Below are 16084 nucleotides of genomic sequence, written 5' to 3' on the forward strand. Positions count from 1 at the left end.
TAAACACAGAACTCTAAAAATGCTGGGCGTCTCAAAACAAGATGGAAAGTGGCGTGATCTCAGCTGAGCCTGGAGAGGTTGTTCTCTCTGGCAAGTAATCAGTCATGCTACCTACTTCTTGCCAATCCGTTGTATGATTTGAGTTTAATAGCTAGCTGTTGTCTTGTGTCAGATACAGCACATCTTTTAGTCATGAACTATCTAGTATTTATGCATATTGTGCTGGCTTCATTAACACTTATGAATGAAATGAAGAGAGTGTGGGTGTGGCAGTTGGCCCAGTAACCAGGGTGTCAGTTTTGGAATCCTGTTGATGCCTGTTCTCTCACAGACTCCTTTTTGGCTTGTCCTCTCACAGACTCCTTTTTGGCTTACTTCCTCATCTGCACAAATATGCAGACTTTGTTTTCAGTGTATTGTATGCACTGATTTCATGCTGTTTTGGAAGCAAAGTGATGTACAAAATGGTGTTTGTGTATACCAGTATCTGCTTCTCTGAACTCATATAACCTCATGCCTAAAAATACAAGTAATGATTCCACATTCTTTAGTGCATCTGTGGACTAAACTGGCAAGGATGATATTCTTAATCCAGATAAAGTTTTAAGTAAATCTCCCATTGTTTGGAGTTTAAGACCTTTCTGGACTATCATTTTTTCATGCAGTAAACATACATTTCTACTCATCTGTTTCTTTGGATCCAAGCATCTTCCTTCAAGGAAATGCTTCAGTTGTAGGGATATTGTGTTTTCCTAGCATATGATCCCAGTATTTTGTCACAGAGAAAATGGAATGCCAGCCCCTGCCCCATCCTGCTCCCAGCTAGCACATCCCAATTGTGATTGTTAGCACTTCCTATTACAGTGCCTGTGAGATGAGCTATTGATGAGCACTACACAACTCCATCCCTATGACTAGTGTGTTTTGTGAACTCTTTAAGTTTTATCTGTTGTGTGTCAGTTGTTGGAGTCTGGGTGCTCTCTGTTACTTCATTGCAAGAGTGCTCACCTAGCCTTTTAACAACAACGAAATTAAAACCAGCAAAGCTGTTCCTGTCCCCCTGTAACAAGGCTGCACACTCTCCCCTACAGAGCTGGTGTGCATATTTCCCTTGATAATAAAAGCGTTAAGCAGAAGTACAGCTGTGTGCCCACAGTAAAGCTACCTCTCCCCACCCAGCTCCCAGCAAAGTTGGTCATTACATTCAAGTAAGTGATGGGGACAGGATATTGTACTTCTGGTACTGGATCCCCAGTTGCATGAGTATTGTGCTAGGGAGAAGAGTGTGTGTTTTCTTGTTGGGGAAAGTGCATACGCAGCAGAGATAATGTATGGTTTTGACTGCTGGCATGAAATATGGAGGGATTTACAGAGATAAAATGCTGAAGATTGCAGGAATAGTTTAGCTTGATGGATTCCTTGTCGTTGTTGGCTGTTAAAGAAAGGACAGAGATCTAAAGGCAGCTCTGAGCCAACAGTTATAACCTCACTTACACAGTATTTGGCATAGAGGGAAATTCAATGGTTGCATTATTCCAGCACCTTGAATGGCAATGTGATAGGCTGTTGCTTTTAAATCTAAAACCCAAGGAAATACATCCTAACATTTAAAACATATTACTGCCCAAGTATAAAAAGCAAGAGACTTCTGGATGAATTAGACATGAAAGCGTAGGGTGGAAAAATCTGGATTTTTTTTAAAGCTTAAATTATATAATGCAATCACTGGGGCTGACCTTAGAAGTGGAGGATGGCTCAGAGGGAGAGGAATTTCTTAAACCTCCCTCTTCAGGCTGTTATTCTGTTGAATATCACTCCCAGTTGTACTCTCTAGCAACTTGGCAAGAAGGACATCTTGCAGAAAAATGAACTGGGGGAAAGGGCTAAGATGGCCTTCCCATCAGTCTTCTGCTCAAATTGCAGCCTCAGCAGTTGCATTGTATAGAACACCCTTAGTACAGTGAAAGACAAATATCTCTTTGAGGGCCAGTTCACACAGTATCTTTTTATATATGTACAAGCAGTCTGTTCCTGGGCAAATCCTTACATGGACAAACATTATGTATTCACTGATGTCTCAGAGATATAACTGGCAGCAGTTACCAAGGTTGTAGTGTGACATAGTGCTACTGTGACCATCAGAATAACGGCCATATATGTGATTTTGTTTCATATGTTTGTCCATGCAATCTATTACCAAAGAAGATTGGGAACAGTTCATGTGTACTCAACAAATACTCTGTAAAGGGGTCCTATGAGGGAAAATGACCAGAGTGCAGAAATATTCTGGACAATGATCACCACTCTCTGGAGATAGGTAGCAAAACTGGATAACCTTTCTCCCCTGCTCAGGGGCTCACCTTCTATTTATGTGTAGGAAAGTTTACAAATAATGAGTTCAGTGTTTGCTGACAGAGGTCAAAGGGATATTCCACTGTTGAGGGGGTAGGACATCCTTATTTTTCATAGCTTCTTATACCACCCCAAGCGGCCCATGCTCCTTCTCCTTTCTTGAGTTTGATGACACCTGTCCTTGCCTTACCATCCCGAATACATGAAAATGCACATCATGTAATTAGAATACATTTGCCTAGCTTGATTGAGTGCAGAGTATGGAGATGGCCTTGCACAGATTATACGAATCCCTGTATGCACAGCTGCCTAATTGGCCTTGAGGTGCTGGCAAAGCTCCATAGCACAATCTTTTGTTGTTGTTGTTGTTGTTGCCTTTCAACGTTTTCTTTCTCTTTCCTGAAGGCTAGAAGGAACAGCCTGATAGGGGCCCATTTCCAGACAGACGTGGATGATGCCAGAGCTATGACAGGGGCTGCAGTCTTGGCACTGAAGGGTGGTGATCAGTTATGGAACAGCCAAAGGAGGAAGTATCTGAGGTCAGGGAAGAGGAGGAGGAAGAGGAAGAGGCAGTGACGACAGTAGGTGGAACCTCAGATCCAAATGAAGGACCAGATAATTCAGCACCTTCTATCAGCTACACAGGTAGGTTGGAGAGGAAGAGTCATTTTAAGAAGCAGTTGGCCGTTATATGTAGAATAGGTTTTTCAAGTTATTTGGGTTCAATAGGACAACAATAATCTTGCACATCTGTTAACAGTATGATCCATCCGTCATATTGATTCCCCACCCTTTTCTTCCTTTATTTTTGTCCTTACTGCCACCTTTGATGTTACTTCTGTCCTACTCAGCTTTGGCTTGTGCATTCACAACAGTGTTCTCTCCTGTCTCTTATCCTAGATCTGACTTCTACTTCTCTGTCTCTTTTGGTTTCTCCTCCTCCTTGTGGATGTTCTGCAGGCTCAGAACTTGGCCTCTTCTCTCTTGCTATGCTCTTTCTGTGCTCCCATTTGTACTCTCAGTTTCAATTACCATCTTTACATATATGATTTCTAAATGTATTCTTTCCTTTCCCTATTTATTACTACATTTATATAATATATTAATATATAATGACATAACAAAAGTTCTCTGGGTAGCTCACAAAACAGATGCACCATTAAAGATACAACATAAAAAATAAAAACGATTACAGTGCCATTCTATACATGACTACTCAGAAGTAAGCCCCATTGTTTTCAATAGAGCTTAATGTTAGGTAAGTGTATGTAGGATTACAGCCTTAAAATTGAAAACGGAATTAAAACACACATTACTGCAAGGCTTAGACTATAAGTTATTAAAAAGCCTGGGTGAATAAAAAGGTTTTTGCTTGTCGTCAGAAATACCGTAAAGATGGTGCCAGGTCACCCACCTCACTTCATTTGGTAGGGGCACTCAGAAACAGGCACTCTGAGCACTTTACAACCAGTTCCATGTCTGATTGTCTTACTGACGTTTCCTTCTGGATGTCCAACTAGATATGGTGAAAATAGAATGTCCAGTATTTACATTCAACCACTCATTTTTCCTAAGCTTCTCTTTCACTGTCAAGGCACTACATCCATGGGGTGATATTCAGTTTCTCATAATGGTTTTACAACCAGGCTGTAGTTGTCATCATTCCACTTTCTCCTATGGTACCATTGTTCAAGTACTTGGTTGATATTTGTTAAAACTATCCATGGTTTTGACAGATATCTATTGTATCTACTTTTTATGCTGGGCATTTAAATTATAAAGATTTAATTCCATCCATTCAAAAGTGTTAGGAAGTTGATCCCCCCCCCCCCAAGTTGTAATTGGAATTATGTGTGTGTGGTACTGGGCAAATTGAAGATCATTATCTTTTGGACTGCTCTTTATGTCAGGATTTAAGGAAAATGTGGTGCCTATCTTGAACAAATATAGTGGTCATTCTCAGATGGAAAAGATAGCAATTCTGTTGGAGAGAAAATGTTAAAATATTAATAACTTCACTGATTAGGCTGCATAATAAAGTTGGTGTAATCTAGTTATTGACCTCATGCACTCAGATACATACAAAATCAAAGCGTGATTCTAGCAAGGTGTGGAATATCTCTGTTACCACTAGATGTTCTCTTTTCTTCATAAGCTAAATGTTTTACTGTACTTGATTTAAAATTGGTTGGACTGCCAGGGGCCAGATTAAAACTATCTCAAGATCTAGATTTTGTCCATGGGCCACCAAGTGATCTTCCCCGGTTTAGGCTACTGCAGCAGCCTTCTACTTGTTGGTCTTCCTTTGCTTTCTCTCCTCTGAGACAATTCAGAACAGCTCCATGCGGATCTTTTTCCTCTTTCACTATGATTGTCACTCTTCATCTTATGTCTCAACATGGCCTTCTTGTCCTTTTTCATGTCAGAAGTCCTTACGCTTTGGATTAGTGTTTTGGCTGTGTCCTCTTTCATCCTCTCTTCTTTGCTGTCTTTGGCTCATCTATAAACTGTGCTTCCTTTGTATCTTAATTCCAGTTTCATGTTCATGATTTGCCTTACACCTTAAATAGCTGATTCCACCGACAACCAGCCAATGAAAGACAACACCCAGCTATTTCATACTCCAGTAGAGTGAGAAGCCAGTACAAATGGTACTGCAGCATGACCCAAATGGTTTAGTCAGCCTAGACAGGAATTCGTAACTAGACCTTCTGTTGCCTCTCCTGTCTGTCTCTGTTTTTTTAGGGAGTTTGTATAGCAGAACTTGTTTGTATAGCAGACCGGGTTTGGTGCAAGTGAGCAAAGCACGAGGAAATCAGGATTAATAAATTTTATCATTCGATGATTTAAAAAACCCTGCTGGTTTAAGACCAGAGTTAAGGCTATCTCATGTTGGTTCAAGCTTTACAAAGCCAGGAAGTTGGAAGATTAGGCTGATGCCTTAACAGACGTGATCAGTGATGATGTTGTGCAATGTCACAAATTTTGTTTGCTTACAATTTATCCTCCATGTACCCAAACTTTTCCTTGGTCTTTCGGGCCCAAATCAAGATGGGGAGGATGGAGTGCCTGGGACCACTAAAGATGCATCACATTGTCCTGGTCATGTATTGCTTTATAAAGCATCTGAACTTTGCTAGAGGAATCCTCCTCTGATTTGACCCATGCCTGTTTGTTGCCTGTAAGCAAGCACAATTTGTGACATTGCACAGCATATTCACTGATCACAGGGCACGTCTGTTAAGGCATCAGCCTAAGCTTCCCATTTCCTGGCTTTGTGGAGCTTGAGCCAACATGAGATTGCTTTAACTCTGCTCTTAAACCAGCAAGTTTTTTGATCACTGACTTTCCCTGGTGTTTAAAAAGGAAAATTATTTACAGTGTTTTAAGAAACAAAAAAAACGAACACACAAGCAAGTCATTAACTGAGTAGATGTGCACAAATGAATAGATATATCCCTGTATGTTCAGAATAGCTTACTTCTGAGTAAGCCTGCACAGGATTCCATTATAGCTTTTCTCTTTTTGTCCCTCTCTTTATCAGAGATCTGTCTGTGAGAGTGATTCCCTCAGCCTTCAAATTACCTCACTCTTATTTCAGATTACAGTTCCCTCTTACCCCTCCCCCACTGTTGAAATGCTGACAAGAATGCTAGAATTCAATACTAGAATACTAGAATACTGGCAGCATGCTAGCTTCAGAGTGAAACTGTGCATGCTTGATACAACTTTGCCAGCAATTGCTGCCATAGGCTTTCATGGGGCATTAAAACCTTGTTAACTTTTAAACCGGTGATCAGAATTTCACCAAACCAATGAAAGGCACACTACCTCAACAAGCCTGAATAAAGTACATCAGTAGTTTCCCACAGAATTTGAAAGAAATATACAATATGCTGAGATGCAACTTGAGTAGAAAGTACAAATGTATCAATTTTCAGCACTTTTTAATTTGCTGTGTCTGTGACAATTTATATTGGATCAGTTTGAAATTTTACAAGATTGTAGAGTGCATCAGGTAGATTATGGATGCTAAGCTTCATGTTAATATTTCCACAGGTGTCATTTTTATAAGCAGTAGAATTTTGAGGCTTATAATGGTGGAACCTTTTCTTTTTTTTACAATTCACTTTAACTGAATGGGTACTCCTTTGCTACTTTAAAATCTGAAGTATGAGAATATCCATACAATTCATATTGTGATGATTAATGTAATTTAAAATGCATACAGTGTAGGTGTTGTACATACAATAAACTGGTAAACTGGCACAGGTCCTGCCTGTAGGTTTACATTCTGCCCATAGGCAGTATACAGCCATCATATTATTTCAGTATTAAGCCTACTCTGGAAGCGAATGTAATATGGTGAGTCTAAACAAATAATTTTCTCTCTTGTGTGGAGCAGAGGGAAAACTGGTTCATTGTATGCTACAGCATAAGCTAGCTGTGCACAGCATGGATTGGCCACACCTGTTTCATCATAAACCCACATCCTTTCCATCCCTGGATTAGATTTGCAACTCTTCCTAAACTGATTGCCCCCCTTTAAAAAAGAAGTAGTAGTGATGAATGGACATTTCAAATGAAACATGTGTTGCATTAAAACTTTTTTTTAAGAGGAGCAGATAGCAGACCTTGCCTTCCCCTATATTTCAGGCTAACTAAATCAGCATTGCTGATATATGCGTCTGTCATTCATATTGCAAAGGCTCAAGGCAGCTGAGTTGATCCCATGGGAAAAATATCCACTGCAATTCCTGTTTTTAATTTGTCTGCGCAAACATTAAGAGAATTAGTGCGGACATGACTATGGTGCTACATTAGCACTTGCCAGTCCCACATCAGGATGAACATGTCTGGATCTAAGAAATTATGTTTATTTTTAGCATCAGGCCTTCAACAAATGCTGAAAACGATGTTGAAGTACAAACTTTAATTTTATTTTTTCCTACTCACATCTTAGGCTAAGGTTTTAAGTTTCTTTCTGCCTCAACTTTGTTGCCAATCCATGCTCAGATCTGTGGACTAGATAGTGGGAAAGTCTTCCTCTGAAATGTCAGGTGTTGGTCACTTTCAGGCCTTATGCCAAAGTTTTTGCCAGTGAGCTGAGCTGTAGAGACATGAAAATTAAGTGAACATATTTTAAAACTTTTTTAGCAACTAATTTATTGAGAATCAAGGTCACAAAAACTTTCACAGTTCTACTAAAGAAGAAAATGCAATTTAGCCTGACCTGGGGGTGAACAGGAAAGGTAAAGGTACTCAGAGCAGTTCTAATGTGCAGAATGAGAGGAGACATTGGCTTGGTTGCAATGGCAAGAAATTCCATTCCGAGCAGCACTTGTGTATTCTCATAACTGCATGTTGAGGAATGTTGGGTTTAATCACTTAAACCTTCTCTGCAGTTTGGGGGCTCTAATGCAGTAGCACTTCTAGGTTCCCTGAACTGGAAGGATGGAATTAGTCTTTGTTCCTTATCTGTTCTGAGCATGAACAAAATTAGGAAATGACATACATATTATAAACAATGGATTAGATAACTCGGCTTGTATCAGTGTTATACTCACTGATGCAAGATGCAGGCCAAAGCTGGCACTTTCTCTAAAACCCAGCAGTTTATAAATGCAAACTACTTGGTCATGTCTGGGGAATGCAAAAGACAAGTGAGAAAGTTCTGCTGTAGAGTTGCTATGTGCCTGGCTGAACACTTTTGCAGAATGGCAATGTAATGACTTCCAATTTTATTTCCCTGTTAGATCTTTCCCAGAGTTCTTCTCCTTCTCTATCAGACCAACTCCAGATGGGCTGTGATGAGGCAACCTCAGGAAGTCTGAATGTAGAGTGCAGGGTCTGTGGTGACAAGGCATCAGGGTTCCACTATGGAGTGCATGCATGTGAGGGTTGCAAGGTATGTGTCATATGTAATATACAGTCCCCGTGCAGCCTGAAGGTTACAGGAGGCAGGCCATTGGGCTTCAGTGAATAAATTGTAGAAGGAAAGCAGAATCCTTCCTTCTTAGGCGAAAGATCCAAGTGTGTGTCTGCCACAATCAGAGTAGAGGTCCTAGAAAAACCTTTATTCTGGCAGTGCAGAACAGAAACCTCACTCTGCAAAGCCAATATAGTATTAATAAGGTTCTGTGGTCAAAGAACACAAAGTAATGATATTCTCTTGATGGAGGCAAGTAGTAAGGTTCCTAAGCTGCATAAATTAACATGGCTGCCCCTCTGGAATTTGTCACTAAGCTGCACAGGAGTTTGCATAGCAAATGCATTCTCCAGCCGAGCAACTTCCTTTACCTTTCTGCACTGTCTCACTGTTCTCCGGTGAATCCCTAGTCTCTCTGAGATCATATATACAGCTTTTAGAAGTTATCCTTGGCTGATATATGCCACAGGGCACCTGTGAATATATTCTGCTCCTAATTGTTTGGCTTGCTGTAGCAATCACAAAATTCCATTGCCTGCCACATATGCCAACAGAACTGAGTTACTCAGTGTCTAAGTGATGCCAAAATTCTTCAAGGCCAAAACCCCAAAATAATGCTGTGGAGAGATAGCAAGGATGTTCAGAAGCTGGAATTTGTCTATTCCTATCCCCCTGGTGGCATTTTTTGGTATTACATGTCTGTTTCTTGCCTCGTTTCCTATATAGGACAAACATGTTTAGGCTTCCTGCCTCCCTGTCGCATTCTTCTATGTGTGTGTATGCTTATCCCTTGTGATAGAGGCTTTGTTTGTGGCCACTTCATTTGTTGCCGAAAATGTTTCTGTGTCCTGAGATCGGCAGTTAATCCTGGCACTTTTGAAGGAGCTGTTGTTATTGGAATGAACCTTCCTGTTTCTTTCCAACATCTGCCTCTTTGCTCTGCTCGCTTACCAACAGGGCTTCTTTCGTCGAACGATTCGTATGAAGCTGGAGTATGAGAAATGTGAGCGAAACTGCAAGATCCAGAAAAAGAACCGAAACAAGTGCCAGTACTGCCGCTTTCAGAAATGCCTCTCTCTGGGCATGTCGCACAATGGTGAGGCCTCCCTCCTGTAGCTCTGGTTGAAGGGTGAAGGGCCTAGGGAGAAATGGAACTGTGTATTTACTGTGGGCAACATGTTTAGCAATGACTAGAGATTTTTTGGGATTCCACAGTTGGTATATCATAAAGGTGTCTGACTTCCTCCATTCTGAAAAGTAGGTTTTATTTGATTTAAAACAATTCTATGCTGCCAATTAAATATTTCCAGGGTGGCTTATAGTGGCTAGTAAAACACAATAAAACAGTCATAATCAATATAAAAGTTTTCAGCAGCAAAAGGCAGCACTAAAAATATTTGCAGCAGAAAATAAAAATATGTTTCCTGCTTCCCAGCTGAGCAGAACAGAGCAGAGGAAGCTGCTCCAGCTAGTCTAGGGACTGTAGAAGCAAGCATGCTCCCAGAGAGCAAGCAGAGTGAGCAAACAGGGAAAGGAAACAGGAGTTGGCTAGGGGAGCTGCAATGGAAGAGGAGACAAAGGAGACAAAGGTAAAGAGTGGGACTCTATTTTTAACCTCCAGTGAGTAGAGGACCAGGCACAGGCTACTCTAGAACAATCAGAAAGCTAGACACAAAAAGAGAAAAGAGGCTATGGAAGGACAAGACTCTCCAGTGGTGGTGACCTGCAAGGTGTGTGTGATGTTTGTTTTCTTGCCTGAGAACAACATGGCCTACATGTGCAGCAAGCAAGTTGATCGCATTGCTGAAAGAAAAAGTAAGAGGACTGGAGCAGTGACTGTCAACCCTCCAGGGAATAAGAGAACACGAAGAGTTCTTGGACAGAACGGTCAAACTACAGCAGCAAAGTGAAGACCAGAAGCTTGAAGAGCAACAGCAAGCTGAGGTAGAAGAGGGAAATGCTGAGGTGAGGAAAAATGCAGTAGAGGATACTCCTTGGAAAAGGGTGACAGTTAGGAGCAGAAGAACTAGAAGCCATTCTACACCAGTGGAAGCATTGGAACTATAGAACCGTTTTCAGGTACTTGAGGACGAGACTGGAGGGCAGCCTGCAGAGGAAGAATTACAGGGGAACCTGCATGAGAGTGAGCAAGAGGCTGAAGGTCAGTCAAGCAGAGGTGATGAAACCAAGGCCTACAACAACAAGCAGAGAAGAGTAGTAGTAGTAGTGGGAGACACCTTGCTGCATGGGATTGAAACCCAAGTATGTCGCAAAGACCCGTGGACTTGCCAGGTATGCTGTCTCCCGGGAGGATGGTTTAGAGACGTGACTGAAGGGTTGCCTGCACTCATAAAGTCCACTGACAGGTATCCCTTTCTTCTCATCCATGTGGGAACAAATGATACCGCCAAGCGGAGCTACAAAGAAATCGCGTCAGACTTTGAAGCGTTGGGAAGGAAACTCAAAAACTTTGGGGCTCAGATAGTTTTCTCACCCATCCTCCCAGTAGTTAGAAGAGGGATAGAAAGGAAAAGAAAAATACTCTGGGTGAATGACTGGCTATGAAGGTCATTCATAGCTGACGAGAGAGATTTGGATTCTGGGACCATGGGCTATATTTCCTGGAAGATGGACTGTTGGCAAGGGCCGGGTTGCACCTCACAAAGGCTGGGAAGAATGTGTTTGGCCACAGCATGAAAAACTTTTATCAGGAGGGCTTTAAACTGCATCCTACAGGGGAGGGAGACGTAAAGTGGGGAGTAACAATGGACGAAGGCTCATGCACCTCAATGGAGAGAACAGCTCTAATAGTGCCCAATAATAGTCTTCACAAACATGTAGGAAGAAAGCCAGAGTATGTATTAAGGAGTAAACACCATTGAAGATATTTATCAGTGACTCTTAGGTTTTCTTTTTTAGCCTTTAGAGAATATTCAGTATATGTTTTTATGTCTTTATATGTGTTTTAAATCATAATAATAAAGGGTCTAGGGTGTGGTCCAAAGGCACATAGTGATTTTACAGCAGCCTTGCTGAAGCTAACCAGAACTTGGTATGATTAGTGCCTGGATGAACGACTGTCTAGGAACCCTGTGTGTGGTGCTTTGAGTTGAAAGAAAAATGGCAGGATATAATTTTAAATAAGTCATAAAACTAAACAGCAACAGCAAAAAACAGCCTGAACACTTACTCAATTAACCAAACGCCTGAACTTCTTGTTGAAATACAAGAAGTCGTATAGCCCTTCTGGGGGATGGGGTGGGGAGCCATAATGGGACTTTTTTCCTCCTCAGATCAAAAGACAGTCCAATCCAAAGCCTAGGGGCAGTTAAAGTTCAGCTTCTCATTGAGGCTGCTTTCAAGTCACGGCAACATTCGGTGGCAAATCCTGAGTTAATTAACCCGTGATTTGTGGGGATATAAGCTGTACATGAGCAGCTTCTGTATTGTGTGGACAACCTACGATTAGTGCGATCGGAGGTTGTCACTGTGACATACAAACACAGATCAATGGGTTGTTTAGGAGCTAAACAGCCCAGCAGTTAACCCAGCAACAAACCATGGATTAATGTCTTGGTTCACACATCATGGTCACAACGTTTGATTGGGCTGATTGGAGGTTGTTTACAGAAACCAGAAGTGGCTCACATGTGGTGCGCATCCTCATAGAATCATAGAACAGTAGGGTTGGAAGGGGCCTATAAGACCATCAAGTCCAATCCCCTGCTCAGTGCAGGAATCCATGTCAAAGCATCCCTGACAAGTGGCTGTCCAGCTTCATCTTGAACGCCTCCAGTGTGGGAGAGCCCACTACCTCCCTAGGTAATTGGTTCCAGTGTTGTTTTGCTCTAACAGTCAAGAAGTTTTTCCTGATGTTCAGCCGGAATCTGGCTTCCTGTAACTTGAGCCATTATTCTGTGTCCTGCATTCTGAGATGATCGAGAAGAGATCCTGGACCTCTCTGGCAACCTTTCAAGTACTTGAAGTACTATCATATATCCCCCCAGTCTTCTCTTCTCAAGGCTAAACATGCCCAGTTCTTTCAGTCTCTCCTCATAGGGCTTTGTTTCCAGTCCCCTGATCATCCTTGTTGCCCTCCTCTGAACCCTCTCCAGTTGGTCTGCATCCTTCTTCAAGTGTGGTGCCCAGAACTGGACACAGTACTCAAGATGAGGCCTAACCAGTGCTGAGTAGAGGGGAATCTTGGGAATCTTGTGTTAATAACCCATGATTTGCTGCCATGACATGCGAACCGGGTTAGTGTCACATTCCTAACATTTTACCATGACATCTAGACATTAGAACTGAGGGCATGTGAATCAAAGATTGATCACCTCACCTGGCATGTAGGGTGATAAAGGGGAAAATGCTGCATGTGCCTCAGAGTATAAGACAGCAGCTTCTTTTCCTCACAGTTGATTTGTGTGTGGTGCAATACGGCCTAGCTGCAACTGTGCCATAAACTTCAGCATATCTGCCTACCTACCTCTCTCACTTGGGCACTGCAGCACTCAACCAGATATGTGGCAGGTGTCCTGGGAAAAGGCAGGTATTTTTTTTCTGAACAGGACACGGCCCTGCTTGCTGTGGGAAGCCAGCTTTGCACAGCCAGTGCTGTTCAAGCAATCATCTCCATCAGCTTTGTAGGTTGGGGGAAATCTCCTGAGCTGAGGCATCCTGCACGTGTTTCCTTTCGGGATTGTATCTCTTAAATAAGGCCTATATGGACATGCCGTTAGAAAGACATGGAAATATCTATTGCCTCCAGTCTATTTTTTCTTGTATCTTTAGATTAATTTGAGTTCATTTTTAATTTAATCATTACTTTGGGAGCCAGTGTGGGGTATGGTTAAAGTATTGGACTTAGACGGGGGAGACCCAGGTTTAATCAATCAGTATCTGAATCAGTTAGTATCTCTCAGCCTAACCATCTCACAGGGTGGTTTTGAGGATAAAAAAGTGGGGGAAGAGACCATGTATACTTCCTTGAGCTCCTTGGAAAAATGTTAAATATAATAAATAAAATTTCCTGTTTTTTTTCCTCTGTCTGTAAGTGCATATTATGAAAAATCTTCAATTAATATATAGTTAGAAAGATAGGATGACATAATTGTAAACATAGCCATTCCTGGCCTTTCTAGTACAAGATCTCTTAATTGTCCCTGCTTTGTTATGCTGCTTCAGCCATTCGTTTTGGCCGCATGCCAGAAGCTGAAAAAAGGAAGCTAGTGGCGGGATTGACAGCAACTGAGATCAGCTGCCAGAACCAGCAGGTGGCTGACCTGAAAGTCTTTTCCAAGCACATCTACAATGCCTACCTGAAAAATTTCAACATGACCAAAAAGAAAGCACGAGGTATCCTGACTGGGAAAGCCAGCAGCACCCCGGTAAGTACCTCAGTCTGATAAGCCTCCAAATGGAGCAGAAGCTCTGACATTGGCAGTCCAGACGATTCAGTGCTGCACAGGAGTTGCCAAAACAGGCTTGCTTATTTCAAAGAATTTTAATCAGCTGTTTGGTCTCACTCATGGTCAGAAGCTGGTATGATCTGGATTACATCACCATGTGTTTTTGAAAGGTTGCATAGCCAAATGTGTTTTTTTTTTCTTAGCCAAGTTGCTTTACTGCTTTGCAGTTAGCCATCAACATTTGTCCTGGGTTCAATCCTGAAGGCAAAACAGGAGAGAAAGTTAGTCCATTATTTCCAGAAAGGGAGTTTTTCCCATAGAAAAACACTGCCCTTCCTTTTTAAGGATCTGCCCTATGTGATTTCCCAAAAGAAATGAACAATTTAGAAGTTTGGTTTATATGTACAGTTTGCAAGGGACTATAAAAGCGAACAATATAACAAAGCAAAACCTCAAATATACATTTAAGAAAACAGAACCACCATACAAATATTACAGTCTAAGGCCCTCCTCCAGGTGCCTCCTCTCAAGGAGGCTTGGAAGGTGGCAACAAGGGAGAGAGCCTTCTTGATGGTGGCCCCCCCAATTGTGGAATGATCTCCTAATGAGGCATGCCTGGTACCAATGTTGTTAGCTTTTTGGCACCAGGTTAAGACTCTTCTCTCAGGCATTTGGCAATACAACATTAATAAGGTCCCAGACTTTTCTTACTGTTGATTATTTAAAATTGTTTTAGATATATGTGTGTCTGTGCTGTCTGTCTATACACTATTATGTAAATGGTTTTTATGTGATATAATGCATTCTAATGGTTTTTAATCTTTGTAAACTGTCCAGACAGCTTTGGCTATTGGGCAGTATAGAAATGTAATAAATGAAATGAAATTTCAAGGACTTAAGAGAAAGTTCCCTAAGTTTCAATAAAAACATAAATTAGATATTAACACTTTGATGCATATCTAATTTCAGTGGCTTAAAACAACCCAGTATGAGAGAATGATGTTCAGACTAATGAAGTTCCACCTGTTCTGAATGGGGTGACACTTCCTCTGAAAGATCAGGTTCACAATTTGAGGGTGCTCCTTGACACAGCTTTGTCACTAGGGGCAGAAGTGACTTCAGTGGCTCACAGCACCTTTTTGCCAATTTAGGCTGGTGCGCCAACTGGTACTTCTCGTGGGCAGAGATAGTCAGTGATGCTAACCTTCTGTTTAGACTACTGCAGTGCAATATATGTGGGGCTGAAAATAAAAAAGTTGGAAACTGTAGTAAACAAAAGGTAGGTTTTATAATTTTGTCTTAGAAACAGTAGACTTCAGCATTATCATGCTGAAATTGAAGAAACTCTTCTGTTAGAAATAGAAAGTAAAAGGAGTCAGAGGCTGTGTTGTGCCTTGCCACTATGTTACTGGAGAAATATGCTTGGCAGGCTCCCAGATTCCACTCCTGTACCAAATACTTGAAAATATTCTGCAACATCTGAAAGTACTTTTCAAATAACAAGTTCCAAGAACGGTGCTTGATTAGTAATTGAGTTAAATGCAGTAGCATTATTATCATTGCTCACATTATTACTTTTGAATCTTGGATTGAAGAGATTTGCAGCAATTTAAATTGTTTGTGTAAGAATATTATTTAAAAACGTTGCTGTAAAAGGTATTTCACTCCTCAGTCTAAAAATTGAAAGTGTTTCAAAACCAATTGTTACATGTTTTTCAAAATTTCAAATTTTTCCATTTTGGGCTGGGAGTGCAGCAGGCAGAATCCAATAGGGCACTTCTGGCCCTGCCAGTTCTCTTCTGCCCTGCCAGTTGTGTCGCACAAGCAACCCCACTGCTTGTGCAACAGCAATTTAGCACCGTCAGTTTAGTTCTGCTTTTGTTGTTGTTAGTGATGCACTTTAAACTTATGCTGCACAATATTTCAGACAGTACCAGTTGGCCAGTGGTTTGCTGGTTCAGTAGTAACTTTCATTGGGGCTGAGTCTGAGTGGCAGCTTCTCCCTGTGAATGTAGCATTCATTCATTCCTTACAAAGCTTGCTGATGGGGGCAGGAGTACCATGGTAATGCAGGATGTACAGCCCAATAGCCAAAGTTCTCTAATGTGGAAGAGGGGAAAAGTACATAAAAGTATCAAGTAGCATGTGGGTTTGGTGCTAATACTTGGATTGTACTACCTTTGCTGATCCATTTAGAAAACCAAAAATCAGGGTGGGTGTTTGTAGAGTCTTCACGCAGTTTGCACAAATAGGTGTACTATATCAGGATATCTGACACTGCAAATCCCTCTGTGTGAAAACAACCCCGTTCAAAACACTTAATTTTGAGGATGGTTAGATAGCACTGATAGAGAACAACTTCACGATTAGATGATGAGGAATAGACCTAGGTTGC

The 16084-nt window shown here is 41.4% G+C and overlaps 1 protein-coding gene across 2 annotated transcripts in view; it reads left to right on the forward strand.

Annotated features, from left to right (window-relative positions):
• Nucleotides 1-16084, forward strand: part of PPARD (peroxisome proliferator activated receptor delta) — a 73901-nt gene that overhangs the window by 46845 nt on the left and 10972 nt on the right. For both annotated transcript variants that reach the window (XR_014790630.1, XM_084853089.1), the window contains exons 3-6: nucleotides 2758-2997; nucleotides 8109-8260; nucleotides 9239-9377; nucleotides 13466-13668. Coding sequence is in view for 1 of the 2 variants with exons in the window: in XM_084853089.1 (XP_084709215.1) it covers nucleotides 2862-2997; nucleotides 8109-8260; nucleotides 9239-9377; nucleotides 13466-13668 (630 nt within the window). In the remaining variant the exon portion in view is untranslated. The remainder of the gene's footprint in view (nucleotides 1-2757; nucleotides 2998-8108; nucleotides 8261-9238; nucleotides 9378-13465; nucleotides 13669-16084) is intronic.

This window comes from Heloderma suspectum, chromosome 4 (assembly GCF_057233095.1).
Source record: "Heloderma suspectum isolate Gila_16-S chromosome 4, 16-S_ref, whole genome shotgun sequence".
NCBI lineage: Eukaryota > Metazoa > Chordata > Lepidosauria > Squamata > Helodermatidae > Heloderma > Heloderma suspectum.